Source organism: Astyanax mexicanus, chromosome 16 (assembly GCF_023375975.1).
Source record: "Astyanax mexicanus isolate ESR-SI-001 chromosome 16, AstMex3_surface, whole genome shotgun sequence".
NCBI classification, from domain to species: Eukaryota; Metazoa; Chordata; class Actinopteri; order Characiformes; family Acestrorhamphidae; genus Astyanax; species Astyanax mexicanus.
Genome location: NC_064423.1, coordinates 28,887,683 through 28,906,780, shown reverse-complemented (window position 1 = coordinate 28,906,780; position 19,098 = coordinate 28,887,683). Strand labels below are relative to the sequence as shown.

Genomic DNA, 19,098 nt, shown 5'->3' with positions numbered 1-19,098 from the left:
GACATATTTAGTAAGTGTAATTTAACTAAATAATAAAATAACAACACTTTGTCAAAAAAAATGTATAAAGGTACTCTAAACTTGCTAGGTGTTACTAAAAAGGCAGACTATGAATTTACTGCTTTCAAGTTCTATAATACTTCAGTCTGGCTCTTTTTCTCTATTTTGGGTATGATTAAAACTTGTGTGCTTACAGATGAGTATGATAAACATCAAGTACATAGAAACTAAAGGTAGTTGTGTGTGTCTGAAATGAGGGGTAAAAGGCTACTGGCCCGTACGGGGATCGAACCCGCGACCTTGGCGTTATTAGCACCACGCTCTAACCAACTGAGCTAACCGGCCAAAGTGTCCACAAGGAAAGGCAACTTCAGGAAAAAATAAATACAATACAGTGTCTTGATTCAGTTTTTACAGTGCTGTTCTACTTACAGTCATGGCCAAACAGTGTCGGACCCCTGCAAAAAACATTGCAGAACATTTTTGCATTACAAAATTTTTAGGATACATGTTCATATGTATCTATTGTTTGCATTGGAACAACACAGATTGTAAAACTGTCTCTAAATATTAGGTGTAAACATAATTTTTACTTAACTAAAGCTAATTAAGTTTTACATAAAATAATTCTTCACAGTTTGAGATTGACAGTTTTAGAGTTCATAATACCAAGCACACAGTCGGGGGCATACACAGATTGTTAAACACCCGTATAACATATTTAGAATTTTGATATTGTTTCCTACCAGTATTTTAAACAGTCCAACCACGTTACTCATAAAACAAGTTAATGGACATGTAGCAAGTTTTCTTCACATTTTTTTAGATGAACCAGCTTTATAAAGCAAGCAATAAACTAAAAGGCATTCTCCCGTCGGGGAATTGAATCCCGGTCTCCCGCGTGACAGGCGGGGATACTCACTACTATACTAACGAGGAGTGAGTGTTCAACTGGCCATGTACCAATACAGTCCATTGCTAAGGTTAATCATTATCCATCCTGTTGAAAAGGCCTGATTTACAGCTCATATACTATTTATAGATCACGTAATCTAGTAAAATAAAATACCCCCAGCTCTTGGAGCACTGGTGCCTTACATTACAATGCAATGAACAGTTGAAGCAGGTGTGAGATCAGATAAAAAAAAACTGTAAAGTAGCTGCAGGCCTGTGGACCGACACATTTAGTGAGTGTAAATTAAATAATAAACTAACAGCACTTTGTCAAAAAAGTATGAAGAGACACTTAACTTACTTACTAGGTGTTACTGAAAAGGCAAACCACAAAATTACTGCCTTCAAGTTCTAGCAAACCCCAATCTGGCTCTTTATGTTTTGTTATGTGTATGTTGCATACATAATGGTACAGTGGTTAACTAATTTTAATTTTTATAATTTAGATATTCAGGGTATGATTAATTCGTGTGTGCATATAGATGAGTGTGATAAACTCCACTTGCATAGAATCTAAAGGTAGTTGTGTTTATTTGGGGTGGGGGGAGGCTAGTGGCCCGTACGGGGATCGAACCCGCGACCTTGGCGTTATTAGCACCACGCTCTAACCAACTGAGCTAACCGGCCAAGTCTGTGTTAAATGGGTCATTTCAGAGAAAAGTATAACCACAAACCACTTGATTCAGATTTATAGTGCTGTCCTACTTACAGCCATGGCCAACAATGTGGCATTGAAAATATTGCAGAGACCTGTGAAAGACAATCATAATAAACAAAAAATCTGTCCCTCAAAGACCTGTTTTCCTCCTCTTAAAAGTCCATCTCCACTCCACTTATTATTCTAAAATAGAAGCACCTGTTTGAGGTCATAAACAGGTGTTTCATCTTAGGTGCATGTCCACTTATGTCTCATAAAAAAAAAAAAAAAAAAAAAAAAAAATGTGGTTTCTACATTTTTTTTTATGAGATATTGTGTCTCACACAGTGGACATGCACCCAAGATGAAAATGTCAGAACCCTCCATGATTTCTAAGTGGGAGAACTTGCAAAGTCACAGGGTGTTTAAATACTTATTTTCCTCACAGTAAGTACATAAAAGTTTACTGGCCCGTACGGGGATCGAACCCGCGACCTTGGCGTTATTAGCACCACGCTCTAACCAACTGAGCTAACCGGCCAAACTGTCACAAAACCCTTGACCACCCCAGGAAAATCGTCATCTTACAATAGCTTTACAGACAACTAAATGACAAACCCTGGCGAGAGATGATACATTAGATGTACTTTAATAAGCTACTTTAGGTACACAAAATAAGTTTTCTTTTCAATTTGAGAGTCACAGCTTTTGAGTCCATAATACCAAGCACAAAAACAGGGACAGTCATTAATTGTATAAAAAAAAAAAAAGCATATTTAACCAACATTAAAACCATCCAAAAGTCAATTATCCTGTGCAAACTGTGGACAACTGTCAACCTTATTGTTTATTCTGTCATTTAGTCTTCTTTACATTTTTTTTAGATAAAGCAGCTATAGTAATGAATAAACTAAAAGATAAGCAATAAACTAGAAGACAATCTCTTTGCAAAACCCCGGCCCAAGATTAAATATTAGGTGTAAACACTATTGTTTTACTGAAATTAAGCTACTTTAGTTACATAAAATAGGTTTTCATTAAAACAGTGCAACATTAAAACAGCTTTCAAGCTTTGGTTCATCTAAGAAATAATTTTATAAAACAGTCCCCGCAGAGTTTAGGAGGAAAAAAGAAAAGAAAATTTTGCTCTCCCCGTCGGGGAATCGAACCCCGGTCTCCCGCGTGACAGGCGGGGATACTTACCACTATACTAACGAGGAGTGGTCACGACGTTTGCCAGTAGGCTATACAAAGCTGCAGTACAAGTGAAAACGTTCAAAAGGAACAAGAAAATTCACTGTATGAAACACTTCACCAGGATTGGCGTTTTAGTCATTGAAAGGATTGCTTTAAAATAAAGCATTAAAAAAAAAACAGAAAAAAAATAAACCGCGGTCACCCCATCTGCACTTAGAAAATGCTCGGTCGCGCTATCTACACCGAAAACTGGAGTGCGCGTCTAATCCGTGTTTTACTGTAGCAGCGTGTCCAGCGCACCCCGAGGAGCAGAGACTCGCGATTCTCCTGCAGAGATTTAAAATGGAACAGAAACTAGTACACACTCACGTACTGTCCCGCGACACTCACCTACTGTCCTGCGGAGCTCTTTAACTGGCCTGAGAAGCTCAACGACTGTCCTGCGAAGCTTTTTAACTGTACCGTGGAGCTTTTTAACTGTCCTGCGAAGCTTTTTAACTGTACCGTGGAGCTTTTTAACTGTCCTGCGAAGCTTTTTAACTGTCCTGTAGAACTTTTTAACTGTACCGTGGAGCTTTTTACTTGTCCTGTGGAGCTTTTTACAGTTAAAAACCTCCGCGGTACAGTTAAAGAGCTCTGCAGGACAGTAGGTGAGTTTTGCATAAACCACATTTCAAAGTCCTATAAACCAGCTTTTATAGGACTTTGAAATGTGGTTTATGCAAAAGCGAATAGACATTTTTCCTAAGTTTGGTATCCAATTTCTCCAAAATGATACAGCAAAATCACTTGACGTGCATGACATTAAGAGTATGGAATGTCTTTTTCAAGGATTTCATTGTCTGATATGATAACAATTAGATTTTTTTGCACTCCAAACAAATTTTTTCTACAAAACTGAATGGACATTTTTGGTATCCAATTACTCCAAAATGATACAGTAATATCACTTCAAACATATATCTGGGATACGTGAGAATAAGATCTCTAAGAATTTAGTGCTGTGATATGATAACAATTTGATTTGCCTATTTAATAGCTCTCCAAACATTTCCAAAACTTTACACTGTTCTACCGATAAGCAGTGTTCATTCTGGTGTATATTTGTGGATTAGATCTCGTTAAATCATGTTTATTTAGGTATAAAACTAGTTTCTGTTCCATTTTAAGTCTCTGCACGAGAAGCGCCAGTCTCTGCTCCTCCGGGTGCGCTGGACACGCTGCTACAGTAAAACACGGTTTAGACGCGCACTCCAGTTTTCGGTGTGGATAGCGCGACCGAGCGTTTTCTAAGTGCAGATGGCGTGACCGCGGTGAAATAAGGGGAAATAAAAGAGTACTCTCCCCGTCGGGGAATCGAACCCCGGTCTCCCGCGTGACAGGCGGGGATACTTACCACTATACTAACGAGGAGTGAGTGTCATGTCTTCCACTAAACCTGAAAAAACTGTTCATTTCAATGACCTGTGCAACAAAACAATACAGAAATCTATATAAATGTAAAAGAGAAAAATCATAATAACAACGTGTTTAAATGTCTTATCAGGTACTTCGTTCACCAAAGCAGTGAGAGGAGACGTTCCCATGGTTCGCAAGAAGTCAATACAAGGAAGCTTGTGGACTGTGATTTCATAAACTGAAGGAAAAAAAAGGAAAATAAATATTTGATTAACTTTTGCAGCACATAATCGGACTGAGATATCAAAAAATCTTAACTCAGGAGGGGGTTTAAGAAAAAATGTGATGCATTGGCCGGGAATCGAACCCGGGCCTCCCGCGTGGCAGGCGAGAATTCTACCACTGAACCACCAATGCTTCCACGCACAAAGCTATTGGTTGGTGCCACTTCACGATACTTTACGAGACTGAGCTTATACAGCACAGAAATGTTAAGAGGCTTTTGCTGTCATTTTATCAATGCATTAGTATTGCATACAAATGTACCAACACAGAGAAAAACGTCAAGGTAGGACTGGGATTAACAAATGCTTTATGATTTTATCTACCAGGTTAGTGAGGATACGAAAGAAACGAACAAAAATGACAACCCTTTGAAAAGCCATGTGACCACACTACCACCAGGTGGCATAATTTCTTTTCAGATTAAACCCTGCTCCTAGAGCGCCATCTACTTCTCTCCAGATTTCAGTAAAAATACTTTCTTTAACAAAGAACAAGCTAATAAAAATAATATAATATAATATATTATTTTACATATAATTTCTAAATAAAACCGTATATTCTTTGCAACACAACTCAAATTAAACAGTTTCAGACCTTTGCCAGAATTCACCTTAATTCACCAACTTTACATACCGTATATATAACGGTGTATACTTTATATAACTGTATTTTCCTATAAAATGCAATTCAAAAGGTCTAGATAACATTTATTTAACCTCCCTCTGTTGCAAATAACTAACGTTACAAAGATTAGATCACGTTTATTTTACACAGAAGTAAAGTAAAATAACCTGACTAAAACGAAACCACAAACACACAAAGAACATATAACTTAAAAGTAGCTAGAAGCTGACTGCACAGTAATATTCCATAATTAAGCTATTTAGTTAAGTAGATAAGATAGCAACATTATTAAAAACGTTTAATGTCCGAACTCCATTCCATTGGCTAATCTAGGTTAGTTAGCATAAAGGTAAACCTAGCTAAACTAGCGTTAACTAGCTATTCGGACTAACGTTACATTTATAACGACCACTGTGTGTTGTAAACAACTAGAATAGCTTAGATCTCACTCATTTAGGTAATATACACGGAAATAAACGACAATTATTGTTAAAAGAGCAGACAAACAACACTTTAGCCTTTAACAGTTCAGTAGCTAGTTAGCTGGCTAGCTTAACTAGTCGGCTAGGCTAGCTAACTCACAGTAACTGCAGGTTGTCGAAACATGGGCCTCCTTCATGAAAACTCGACGATAAACACATTTCCTTCGATTAGAATTCTGCTAATACGTTACTAAAGTTGTTCGTTTGCTTTGCTTTCGTCCATTCTGTTCGATAAATCCGAAAAAACTGCATTAAATAACATACAGATTAACGTTAACAAAAAAATCGTGGTTTTCCTCCGTTAAATGTTCCTTAACCGACGAACTGACTAGTTAATCAGCTGCGGAGAACAGTGAACGTCCCTGATTGGCTTCTTCTTCTTCTTCTTCTTTCCAATTTTATGGCGGTTGGCAGGCCAATTACTGGCGCATTACCGCCATCTACTAGGCTGGAGGGTGAATCAAGACTTCAGGACAGTGACTACATTGTGAAAGAAAAAAAAAAAAAAAAAAAAAAAAAAAAACTAAATTAAATTATACAACCCAATAGACTTCAAGAACAACAAAACATATTTGTGCACTAATCCCATCCCTGACCCATATATAAGTAAACCCTTTAAAGAAAAATCCTTGTGACCCTTCACTCTGAGTGTGTCAAATAATAACTGTCTCTGCTCAGAATATTCTTTACAGTGTAATATCACGTGCTCTGGTGTTTCCCTTTGTGTGCAGTATCTACATAGCCCCGTGTCATGCTTCTGAATCAGCTGTAAGGAAGAATTCAGTAAAGTGTGACCTATACGAAGACGAGCCAACACCACTTCATTTCTTCTACCCGACCCTCCCATTGAACTCGAACCAACCCCAGGCTGAATGTTAAAAAGATGTCTGCCCTTAGATTGTTGTGTCCATTCATTCTGCCATACTGCCCGAACATGCCTCTTAATAAGAACTTGAATCTCTCCTTTCCTTAGAGGGATGACAAGGTCACACTCCTGGTGATTTAAACATTGTTTAGCTATCCCATCTGCCATTTCATTCCCCTCCACTCCTACATGTGCTGGTATCCACAAAAAGCTGACATGTATGCGCTGCATTTGGAGTCTAAACAACGATTGGCATATTTCTAGAAGTAGGTCTGGCCTACAGGAGGACCTTCCAGTACGTAGACTCTGGAGAGCTGATAAAGAGTCAGAACATATGACCAGACTCAAAGGGCAAATTTCCTCAACCCACTGCAAGGCCAGCACGATAGCCACAAGCTCTGTTGCAAACACTGACAAATTATCAGACAACCTCCTACCAATAGTAACTTGAAAGTCTGGAACAAAGACAGCTGCCGCTGTAATTCCTGATATAGGTTGTTTAGATCCATCTGTGTAAACTTGCAAAACATTAAAATAAGACTGTGCCAAATATCTTCGAACCACAATAGAATACACAGACCTGTCAACATCTGCAGACAGCTGGTCGTGTATAGACAAATCAACAACAGGTTCTGGAAACAGCCAAGGAGGAATTACTGGCCTAGGTACTGTTGTACACAGCGTCAAGTTCCTTAAACCCATACCCTCAGCCTCTCCAGTACCCAGGCATCCAAAACTCCTAGAGATCCCATGCATGTCGTCTACACAGTCATGAATAACCGTAGACATTGGATGACTGCGCTCATGTCCTCTTACATTGACCCAGTAAACAGTGGATAAAGCCAACCTCCGTAACTGCAAGGGCATCTCCCCAGTCTCCACCTGCAAAGATACCACAGGGGACGATTTCACTGCTCCACTGCATAATCTTAATGCCTGAGCTTGAATCAGGTCCAGTTTTTTAAGAGTGTTTGTAGATGCAGACCTATACGCCACACAACCATAATCAAAAACTGATCTCATCAGTGCTCTGTACATATAAAGGAGTGATGATCGGTCAGCCCCCCAGTCACATCCAGATAGGCATTTAAGAACATTAAGAGCACTTTTACATTTGTCCATTATTTTACTGATATGAGTTTTCCATGTCAGTTTAGTGTCCATCCACATACCTAAAAATCTGACTACCTTAACTTCCTCTATCTCCAAATCATATAAGCGTAGACCCAAAGAAGTAGATTTTTTTCGGTTGGAAAAACACATAGCCTGTGTTTTTGACACAGACAGCTTAAAACCCCAATCATTAGCCCAGCACTCCACCCTCATTAATGCCTCCTGCATCTGTTTCAAAACAAAAGGGAGATTTCTACCCCTTTTCCACAGAGCCCCATCATCTGCATAAAGAGATTTTGCAATTCCTGCGCCCACAGATGAAAAAATGTCATTTATCATGACGTTGAACAACAGAGGGCTACAAACGCTACCCTGAGGAGTTCCATTTTCTATGCGATAGACTTTAGACAATGCATTTCCCACCCTTATCTGTATCGCCCTTTCACTCAAAAAATCTAATACCCAATTATACACCCTTCCCCCAATTCCTATCTTACCCAATTTTATCATTAAACCCTCTGTCCACAGCATGTCATAAGCTTTTTCAATATCTAAAAACACAGCCACCACCACTTCTTTGTAAAATTGTGCTTTTCGTACATCTGATTCTAAACATAATACAGGATCCATGGTCATCCTTCCTTGACGAAAGCCACTCTGATAATATGCTAAACTACGTCGGCTCTCAAGATGGAAAGTGAGTCTGTCAGTTACCATACGCTCCATCAACTTGCTCAAATGCGACGTAAGAGAGATGGGCCTATATCCTGTGGGACTAGAGAGGTCCTTGCCAGGTTTGCCAATAGGTACCACTACCGCCAATTTCCATGCCGAGGGAATTTTACCCAGCATCCACAGATTGTTATAAAATTCAAGAATTACAGAAAGGGAAGAGTCTGATAAATGTCTAAACATATCATAACATATGTCATCCTTTCCCGGAGATGTCTGACCAGATTTGTCAATAGCCACCTTTAATTCTCTTAAAGAAAACGCAGAGTCCAAAACACTGCCAAATACTTCTCTCCGACACAATGCCCCAGGATTCTGCAGCCGAATTCTCTTCCTGCACAGTAGCATAGTTTCACTTAAGTTAGCGGAGCTGTGCACTTTGGTAAACTCCTGGGCTAACATCTCTGCCTTTTCAGTGTCAGTAACTGCCTCCTTGCCCCCATCTTGCAACACAGGTATTAGAGTCCCTTTCCTTATTCCTTTCATTTTTTTAATCATGTGCCATACATCCCCCACATGTATGTCAGGCCCGATCATACTACAAAATGACCTCCAGTAGGCTCTCTTTGTTATTTTAACTGTTCTTCGAACTACTGCCTGCGCCCTTCTGTAATCCAGCAAATCACTAAACAGTAAAGTTTTCCGTACCTTTTGGAGTGCTCTATTGCGTATTTTCACTACCTTAGAGCATTCCTCCGTCCACCAAGGAACTGCCTTTTTCTTCTGATGAGGCATTTTAATCGGAATAGCTTCTTCAGCAGTACTATATAAAATATCACACAATTTTTTATTACATTCATCAACATCTCCAGAAACTGTCAAATTCTGTAGCCTCAGATCACAAAGTTCAGAAAACTTCTCCCAATTTGCTTTATCAAAATTCCACCTTCTCAAAAATTCCCCCCTCATTCTGTTTACCTCCATACCAAAAACACAGACAACAGGAAAATGATCACTACCTATAGACGTAGACTGACATACACCCCAACTGCTCATCCCTGCTAAAGCAGCAGAAGAAAAAGTCAAGTCCAAAACTGACATTGTATTATTTACTATATTCAACCTTGTACCACTACCATCATTTAGACATACAAGACCATTGTCCATCATAAAATCCTCCAACACCTGGCCATTACTATCTGTGAATGAGCTGCCCCACAATGTATTATGTGCATTAAAATCTCCACACCACACCACTTTACGATATCCCAAACCAGTAATTCTATTTAACATCTCCACAGTGATTTTCTCGCATGGATTATAAAAATTCACCAATGTGAACTTTCCACATTTGCTCCATATCTCCACCATAAGAGATTCGTGATTCCCACTAATAGGGAGAGATCGGAATACTATTCCTTCCTTTAAAAAGATCGCTACACCTCCTCCATTACTATGAGCCCTATCCCTCCGCACCATAGTATATCCACAAAGTGTAAAACTTAAGTGGGGTTTCAGCCACGTTTCCTGTATACAGATCACATCAGGCACCGGTTGACTATGAGCCACATAATGCTTAAACTCCTGTCCATTAGCAATAAGACTCCTAGCATTCCACTGTAAAATCACCAAACCATCACTAGTCATCACCTAGCTGGGAGGAAACTACTTTCCCAGCCAGGCCCTCACTGACTGACTCCCAAGTCAAACCCCTAATATCCAAATAACGTTCTGCAGATCGAACAATGATCTTAATTTTTTCAGTTCTACTACCTGTCTGGGCCGTACAATTAACTACTTCTGCTATAAACATAATGAACTTTGCCTTTTCAACAATCATCATGTCTGGTGTATTAACACTGCGGGCCTGCCGGTTCATAGCTGATCTATCACGGTCTGCTGTCCTTAGAACCTGACTCGGGGGACTCGACTCCATACTTCTTCCCTTTTCCACTTCTTTCAACGCTTCAGCATACGACAACCCCCTTACAGCTCTAACATTCTGGACTTCCATAGCCTTCTTCTTCTGTTCACAGCCCCCATACGCTGCCTTGTGATCTCCTCCGCAATTACAGCACTTAGGCTTAACACCCTCTCCACATTGCCCATATTCGTGTTCACCGCCACAAACCCCACATCTCTTTCGTGACCTACACACAGAGGCTATATGCCCATACCTCTGGCAATTATAGCATCTCACCGGTGGAGGGACATATATCCTCACCGGGAAGCTAATGTATCCCAGAAATACTCTCGCCGGTAAAGAATTTCCTTCGAACTGAATCATTACCGACAAGCTTTCTGACTGTGCTCCATCTCTGAACCCCTTTAATCTGACAGCTTCAATCACAGTACCACCAGTCAGGGTTTTCTTAATCTGCTCCATTGTTAAATCAAGTGGAACTCCAGTTATTACTCCTCTCATCCTCGTCCTCTCCCTAAACAAACTTGTCGTAATCTTCCTACCTCCCAAGCTCTTAAGTTTCAAGGCTTTGTCTCGTTGCCGGTCATCCTTACAGGTAATCAGAATCTGCCCCCCCCTCAGAACCTTAGCTCCAGCCAGGTCACCTAAAGCTTTCTTTAACTCAGTAGTCAATCTAATTGGATTTAGCGGAGTCCCAGAGTCAGTATCAAATTTTATAAGCACCAAATACTCCTCCTTCCGACGCTTAACCTGCTCAGCACCATTCTCATTTCCAGCTGATTCTCTATCATCTGACAGACGCCTACCTTTTTTTTTCTGAACAGTTTGCCACGGTCCTCCACCACCCCAATTCCCGCTCCTACTCCCTAACCAGTCCGACTCACTCCCCTCTCCTGCGTCACTTCCGTCCATCTCTCCTCCCTCCAGCCTCTTGCCTCCCTGATTGGCTTGTTTAACAAGGCTAATTTAAATAACTAAAATCTAAACTCTGATTGGATGCCCCTTGATGGCGTGATATATTATGGAGCCATTCAGGTGATAGAAAGTGGGAAAAAATTGAATTGATATAACCAAGTCAAAGTTTATATTAAATCTATTAGAACAATACTTTATTAAAATACACATGGTGGAGCTGAGGTAATTACTCTACAGCTGAATACTATGAAATTAGCTAATTATTCATATGTACAGTCCTGCACATTTTCAAATTTTTGCCCAGTGCATCTCATAATACAAGCCAAGTAAACTGAATCAGGCCAGCATTAATTTTAATGCATATGAAACATTTATACATGCATATTGTTGCTGTCCAGTGAAAACAAGTGTATCCATTTTTCTTGATTTATGTGCCTCTTACACTGACAAAAAATTGTAATGAATAGACCAGTAGACATTTTCCATTGCTTCAACCGGTCTAAATCAGTTAAAGCTACCAACAAAGATGGACTCTGTTAACCAGTTTAAGAAGCTTGAGCAACTTAAGTTGACCAGCTGTTTTTCCCCCATTAGAGATAACTTTAGCTGGTATAGCTTACGTTTTAGATTAAACCAGCTGGCAAATATGGTGAATGTTATGTATAGGTGTTAATAACTTATATCTAATAGGTGTTAATATAATAAGCCAAATAAACATCAGTACAACAAAACAAAAGTGAATGGCAACATGTGAATGAATGAAGACCATGCCATTTTATTACAACTAAATTGAGCTCCTGTCAGTTAAAGGCAGGTAAACCATACATAATGTCAAACATTTGCTATAAATAACAATCTGGTAATAAGGTAAGTACAATGACAAGTAAGTACATTCCACAAAGAAACATATTCATAAGTCAAACTATTGCAATTAAAAGAGAGAGAGGAGGACTGTTGAGGCATGAGTGCAACTATCCCCTCCAACTATAAAACCACTAAAATCCATTAATAAGGTAAACAGTCTTTCAAAGTCTATAAAAAGGTGATGAATAACAAAAAATAGTGGATGGAAAAGTCTTCTGGCCTGGAACTTTACTTCACATGTAGCTTGATTTAAAAGGAGGCTCAAATGAAGGGACACAGTAGGATGAAAATAGAGAACAGACTAATTATTGAAGACTTACATATTAAAGATCATACAGTATGTGCCTGTATTAACTTTAAGATTATTCATGATTTATTTAATTAATATTAATAATAATATAAAATATTAGGTTAAAGCTCTACTTAACACTTGTGAAATGATTCGATTGCTGTTCCAGCTGTGGTTTAACATCTATTTCTATAGTTTACTTTTTTCCATAACTGTCCCTGAATCTTTCCAGAAGATAGTCCAGAGCATTCACTGGAGGGTATTTGTTTGATCCATCACAGCAAGTGATCATGGCCTCGTTGTCCGGCTGCACAAAGAAAACCAAACTCTGCCGTATCCCTGAGTCACCTGGAGGAGGGAGCAGAACCCTGTGGACCTAATGGGGTAAAGAAGATGATTAAACTAAACCGTAATTTAACTTAATGTTTGCTTACATAACTGAATTACTGGGAATACTTACAGCTGATACAAACACATCACTGGTCCACCTCTGCATCAAGTCAGCAATGTTCACCAAAACAGTTCCAGGAATGTATGGGGCTAAGATAAACTCCTTGTTACGATTTCGAACCTAAAGGGTGACACACATAGTGTCCTGACATTACTGCTATGAACTATATTACATGAGAATCCTACTGAAAACCAGCTACTCTACTGTCTCACCTGCAGGCCAGCCTGAGGACTTTGGAAAACAAGGGTGATGCTACCATAGTCAGAGTGTTCACCACAGCGGATCTGATCTTTCTTAACATTATCACTCTTCACCAAAGGGTAATACAGGGAGCGCAGAGTACTGTCATTCTCATCACCTTAAATTCAACAAAAACTTCAGAATCAGTTCTCAAGATAGAAAATATATTCAAAATGAAACAAGTGTAAAAATTAAACAGTGTAAAAATGCTAACTTTATCACTCGTATGCCCCCGGAGTCTGTGCAACATACTCTTCAGTGTATTTCAGTGCAATGCAAATGAAAAAAATGAAGAATGATTAGATAAATAAATATAGTGCAGTGATTGGTAATGTTTAGTATAAGTTTTAAGTTTCATATTTTAACAACATATTTTAGGTGTTAATTTTTAAGACACTAAAAATGCTGTGAAACATGATTTAAATGTTAATGCAACTCAGGGTGCATTTACAGGGCAGACAGATAAGTACCTACAAATAAAAGCATAGATGAAAAACCTGGAAATATACACACAACCTCGAGAAGTTATTATGAAAGTCTTTAAAAATAGTGTAATAAACAATACAGTTTTTTTAAGTAACATGCAAAATATTAGCTTTCAAAATAAGAACTTAGTATTACTTATCCTTCAATCAAACTAGCAAACCACAAGTGCAAAGAATATCACCACATTAAATATCATTCTACTCACTTCCAATTAGTTTGTGGGCTTTGATAAAGACACTGGGGTCTAGACCAAGGCCGATAGCCATCACTCTCAGCACACGGAGAGAGAGCTCCTTACATCGCAGAAAGAACTTCTCTTGGATTCCATGAAACCCATCGACACCTTCTGTAGGCCACTCCTAATCAAATCGACAGTGGGAATAGTTTGGCAGAAATATATTAAACATGCAGTTTATGCTTTAGCTGGTAGCAGCTTTAGATAACCTAAGATGGTTTTCGACAAGAGGTGCCCATTCCTGACCAGCATGGTCATGCTGATAAAAAAGTTTGGACAATGATCATATGCTGGTCAAGGGCTGAGATTTATAAAACAAAAAGTGTAATTACTTTTGCACTCAGAGATGTTACATTAAAGGCTTCCTTCAAGTCTCCAGGACAGCGAGGATTCAAACTGTTAAATAAAAGTGAAAGTTAGACCATTTTATGTAGGTGACCATAACCAAGAAGAAGACTCAATCGTATGGAGGCTACCTCTCCTGTTCTAATGAGATCCAGCCATGGTTCCCATTAGGAAAGGTTCCCCGACTGAATGGTCTCTTCTTCTCTTCAGGGAGGAGGAAAAACTTCTCGGTAATGGACATCACATTGGTCACCTACAAAAGTCACATAGTTTGTTTTAATTGCACAAAAATTGTAAGTAAGTCAAGTCAATTACACCAGCAATCCTCTTTATAATACAGTTAACACGCATAAACTATCATTTCAGATATCAGTTACTAGTAATATTATGAGATCTAATAATATCAGAATAATAATACCATTCTTACCACAAATATTACCAGGAGCCACAAACACTTATACTCTTTAACTAATTGACATGACATTTCGTTTTTATTTATAATTAAATTTTATTAGTAAAATCTCCAGTTACAGATATGTACAATAACCTTCTTATCAGTATAAACTGTAATTCCTATTGATCCATACTGTCATCCTTACCAGTAAAAATGCCAGTTTTAAATTAGAATTATATAATTACTAGTAGTCTAAACTACCCAAATTAGATATCTAAAGTTATATTACATAGATCTAAAACTGCACATATCCTAATTTTAGATTAAAACAAGTAAAACCTACATTTTATCTTTTGCTTTAGCATTTATACTAGTCATTTTTTATTTAAAGATATGTGGTCCTGGCCTTTGTGACAATTATACAGTAGATATCTGGAAATTATACTGGTAAAAAAAAGTAATTAAAGATTTCTGTAGACTTCTACTAGAAAAAAAAACTTTTGATGAGATTCTGTGTAAATCACTGTTATTAAAAATATTATTAAAAGTATAAGAATATGTTCTCCTGATAATGTGTCTGATAAAAATGTCTTTATTAATCTGAAACTTTGATATCATTATTAGTACAAAGTTCATAGTTGATATCCAAAATGGGAAGTAAAAATGCATTACAGAGATATGTAATTAGAGTTTACTAGTAAAAACTAGTGTAAAAAAAGGACTAAATATAGTGTTTTTTTTTTACCTCATTATCTTCGATTCCTGAATTCCTCAGGTAAACAAACCCCACTCCGGTAAAAGCAGCTTTGATTTCTTCTCCAAGCTTCACCAGTTTATTGTCAGGGACATTATTAACGCCGAGATTGTACGCATTAAAGTCGACAACGGGTATTGTGTCCATTGTGTTCCACGGTTTGAGCAGAAAAACTAAGAATCAGGAGAACTTATCTAGCTTAATGGACTTCGGCCTGTTTAGGGTAACGCTCCTTTCCCCGCCCAAGGCTAAACGTCACCAGAGTAAAGTCACGCCCCCATATGAAAAAATCACAGAAGTGAATATAAAATAGTGAAGTTTAAATATAAATGATTGAGTAATTACAGGTCACTGTGTCTTACAACAGCATAATCGTCAGCATCAACTTTTAAAAATACACTTTCACCTAAAGAAAGGGTCATTTATATAATGTACATAAACTAAATGAATTTCTGACCCCGAACAGTGTGGAAAACATCTCCCAGATAGCAAAATAAAGTTAAATCATAGTTCATCTCTAATGCATTGACACATCAAAGTTTTATATGTATGGTGTGTATGGTATGGAATATAATAAAGAGGAAGATGGATGATCACAAGCCATCAAACCAAGCTAAACTGCTTGAATTCTTGCACCAGGAGTGGCATAAAGTTATCCAAAAGCAGTGTGTAAGACTGGTGGAGGAGAACATGCCAAGATGCATGAAAACTGTGATTAAAAACCAGGGTTATTCCACCAAATATTGATTTTCGAACTCTTTAGCATTTCAGCCATTTCTCATTTTCTAATGTTTGTTTTACTCACACATATACCTATATAGTTAAATCAGAGAAACTGAAGTGGTCTCTTATTTTTTTCCAGAGCTGTATATATATAGATCTTGTATGTCATTATTTATAGCCTGTACTGTGATCTTGCACCATAGAAAGGGACATTTATATAATAATTATTGATATTAATGATAATTACTTAAAAGCATGAGTGTAGATTCAGAGCCCCAGCCATGCAAAATCTTTAAATAAATGTTGATTTGATGTCAGAATATCAACATTAACCGATGCCTATTAGGCAATATTAAATAATGATTCTTTTAAGGTTATTTAATTAAATATGTAAAAGATGTAATGCAACCAAAAATGTGTTTTATTTAATTTTTTTTTTCTATCAGGGCTGTTTCTGTAAATGAAAAAAAAAAAAAAAAACAGCATCGCCAGCTCAAGCTGGTTAAGCTGGTTGATTTTGACAGGGTATGCTTTTCTTTGAGTTTGATAGTTTAGCTGGTCAACAAGCAGGATCAAACTGACTAAATAGCCAGTATGACCACATTTAAACATGCTGGATGACTGGCATGACCAGCAAAACCAAGTTGGTTGACCAAAATCAAATATACATACAAACATACACTGTGCTGGTCAAGCAGGTTAACATTTTTACATTAGTAAGCAAATATTAAATGAGACACTCTACACTCCATTCAAGACCTTCAGAAACTGATCTGAACTTTACTGCACATGTTCAGGCCCAAAACAGACTAGATTTCTCTTACTGTACAAGAAAAAAAGTACTGAAAGACTGAAATGAACAAAATATTATTTGTATTAATACTAGTTTTTACTGCAAACACCACCACTTTTACTATGTACGCTTTACATTTTTATTTTTTTTATTAATATCTACTCTCACCAGTATAAGCTCATCAAAAAATATAGTTATTTATTTTTTAAAGGAACAATAACATTAGGCTAAATTGATATTAGTCTGTTGGTTTGCCTCCTAAAACAATCCAGTGAATCATGTGGCCCCTTGGGAAAAATAATTGCCCACTCCAATCTAAGCCCATGATTTTTAAATAGTACTGAAAGGTAAAAAGTATTTAGGCATAAACATTTTCCCCCAGACACTGTTGCCCTAGACTCCCTCTCCTCTTCTTAGCTTTGGACCCTGATTATCACACTGCTCTTATATTTATTACTGGAGATCCATACAGTACTCATCATTGCATGTTATGTAAGTGGGACAATTCTCTCTATATGTAAAAAGAAGAAAAACACACTGGTTAATGTTTATCTATAAGCCTCTCATCAGTCAGTAAAAAGAGTACATCAACTCCATGCTTATTGTGAATGGTAATCACTTTTTGTTAATCAAGTTTTTGTTGAGATACTAAAAAAATGCTGTTAGTGGAACAGAGCTGGAACAATTTTTTTTTACTCTTTATTTTGTAACTGCTTTAGATAATTATTTTCTTTTATCTCTGTTTTCCTATTTTACTTGTTTTTCTTATTTTAGAATACTAATCATCTAAACCTATTGCACTACTACAGGCACATGAGGGCTCTACATTCTTTCATGCACACTCTGGTACGCCACTCCAACAGGATAATGCACATCTGCATACCTCTGCTGTGTTAAGAATACATTTTAATAATTATTGCCGGTATAATTTTTTTTATCATTTATTGTTTCTGGTAACTTTTATCTTCCATCTGAATAGCACTGCAATCTGACACTTCATTTGGGTACAACTTTTGATGAGGAATGTGTAAGGGGCTGCCCGCGCCGTGGTCTTCCCACCACTAGAGGGAGGCCACGCTCTAAGCCAAGTGGTAATCAGCGCGATTAACAACAGCTGGTGTCACTACCTTATAAGGGCTTCCTTCCGGTTCCTCGGCGCAGAGTCTTGAGTATTCCTGTCAGAAAGCAAGACCACGCCGGTTTTCCTAGCGATCTCCTTAGAGTTGCCAAGTGGCTCTCTTTTTCTCTTCACCTCTATGAGAACAGTGTATACTGGGCTCAGTTCAGAGAGGTTCTCTTTATTCCTTCTTTTTCTCTTCACCTCTATGGGAACAGTGTATACTGGGCTCAGTTCACAGAGGTTCTCTTTATTTCTTTCGGAGCTACCTGCTTCGCTTTAATCCCTCCACCTCGTTGGTCGTGTCACCACGAGGCTGTCTTTCTTCTTTTCTCTCTCTCACTTTCGTCACAAAAAAAAAAAAAAAAAAAAAAAACTTTCTATCGTTTCTAGCGACCAGAGGGGGAAACCTCTTCCCTTCTAACTTCGCTTACCTTTTTATCTAGCCTTTATTGGTTGGTTCTCACAGTTTACAAATCATTAATCCTGCTATAATTATTATTATTTTTTTCTTTCACTTCGTTTACTTTGCTCGCGCTCCCGCTTGCCGCGAGTCATTTAGTTCTTTCCAGCGCTGACGTCATCGGCTCGTCCCCGGTGGCGCAGTGTGTAGGCAGCGGTCGCTGCGCCTCAGAACCCATTCTCGCGGGTGTTCAAACCCCGCTCTCCGCTATTTTTATTTTGACCTTATACTGTCGCTTTGTGTCTTCTTTTCTTTCATTTCGCCACAGTAAAACAGTTCTTTCTACTCTTACACTTTAGTTTGTTTAATTATTCGGTGTTCTATACCCTGCCCCCAGTGTTAAAGCACCCACAGTCACTAATCACTCATATCCCTCTATAGTGTTGTGGTCTACTCATTGGCCCTTCACACAAACGGTCTGGGTTCAAACCCAGCTCAATGCAGTTCTGCCATATTTGCTTTTGAGTTCATCCTGGTGCTACATTTCACCAGGTTAAATACAATCTGAGACAGCTATCTGGATCTTACCTTTAGGGCAGCTGTCTCATTACAGAATGTATATTTTGTACCCTATATTTTACTTATTTTGTAACATTGTGTTATTGTTGTACTTTTTTACCATTACTAAACTAAAAGTATTTTTTTTTTACTTTATCTCCTTGTATTATTATTTGTTTGAGCCATTTTAATTTGTTGTGTTTTTCTTTTTACACAAGCTCTCTGCTACATTGTAAATCGATGATGACCTATCAATACAGAAACTGTTTGGCACTAAGCAGCACTATTGATTTTCACCATCTATTACATCCTGCAACTTGGATCTTTCTTAAAATTAAACCAAATGTAAACAGGTACATGTTACTGTTTATCAAATGATC

At 38.0% G+C, this 19,098-nt stretch overlaps 1 protein-coding gene and 3 non-coding genes across 4 annotated transcripts; all 4 read right to left on the bottom strand.

The window, feature by feature from the left end:
• Positions 1-2,739: 2,739 nt before the first annotated feature.
• Positions 2,740-2,811, bottom strand: trnad-guc (transfer RNA aspartic acid (anticodon GUC)). The gene has a single exon. It is a non-coding gene; the product is annotated as a tRNA-Asp (tRNA).
• Positions 2,812-4,129: 1,318 nt separating this feature from the next.
• On the bottom strand, positions 4,130-4,201 carry trnad-guc (transfer RNA aspartic acid (anticodon GUC)). The gene has a single exon. It is a non-coding gene; the product is annotated as a tRNA-Asp (tRNA).
• Positions 4,202-4,532: 331 nt separating this feature from the next.
• trnag-gcc (transfer RNA glycine (anticodon GCC)) lies at positions 4,533-4,603 on the bottom strand. The gene has a single exon. It is a non-coding gene; the product is annotated as a tRNA-Gly (tRNA).
• Positions 4,604-11,821: 7,218 nt separating this feature from the next.
• Positions 11,822-15,355, bottom strand: si:dkey-10o6.2 (isopenicillin N synthase family oxygenase). The gene is made up of 7 exons (XM_015605014.3): positions 15,116-15,355; positions 14,108-14,229; positions 13,964-14,027; positions 13,602-13,755; positions 12,883-13,028; positions 12,680-12,790; positions 11,822-12,595 (listed from the first exon to the last, which is right to left on the bottom strand). The coding sequence occupies exons 1-7, from the start codon at positions 15,269-15,271 to the stop codon at positions 12,416-12,418; spliced, it is 933 nt and encodes a 310-aa protein (XP_015460500.2). The 5' UTR covers positions 15,272-15,355; the 3' UTR covers positions 11,822-12,415.
• Positions 15,356-19,098: the final 3,743 nt, after the last annotated feature.

What these genes read in the sequence shown, in the direction of transcription:
- si:dkey-10o6.2 (XM_015605014.3), bottom strand. Translation starts at nt 15,271, where the DNA reads ATGGACACAATACCCGTTGTCGACTTTAATGCGTACAATCTCGGCGTT. An exon ending in TAACATCTCTGAGTGCAAAA is followed by an intron (nt 13,756 to 13,963) that starts GTAATTACACTT and finishes CGATTTGATTAG; the next exon opens with GAGTGGCCTACAGAAGGTGT. An exon ending in GTCCTCAGGCTGGCCTGCAG is followed by an intron (nt 12,791 to 12,882) that starts GTGAGACAGTAG and finishes GTCACCCTTTAG; the next exon opens with GTTCGAAATCGTAACAAGGA.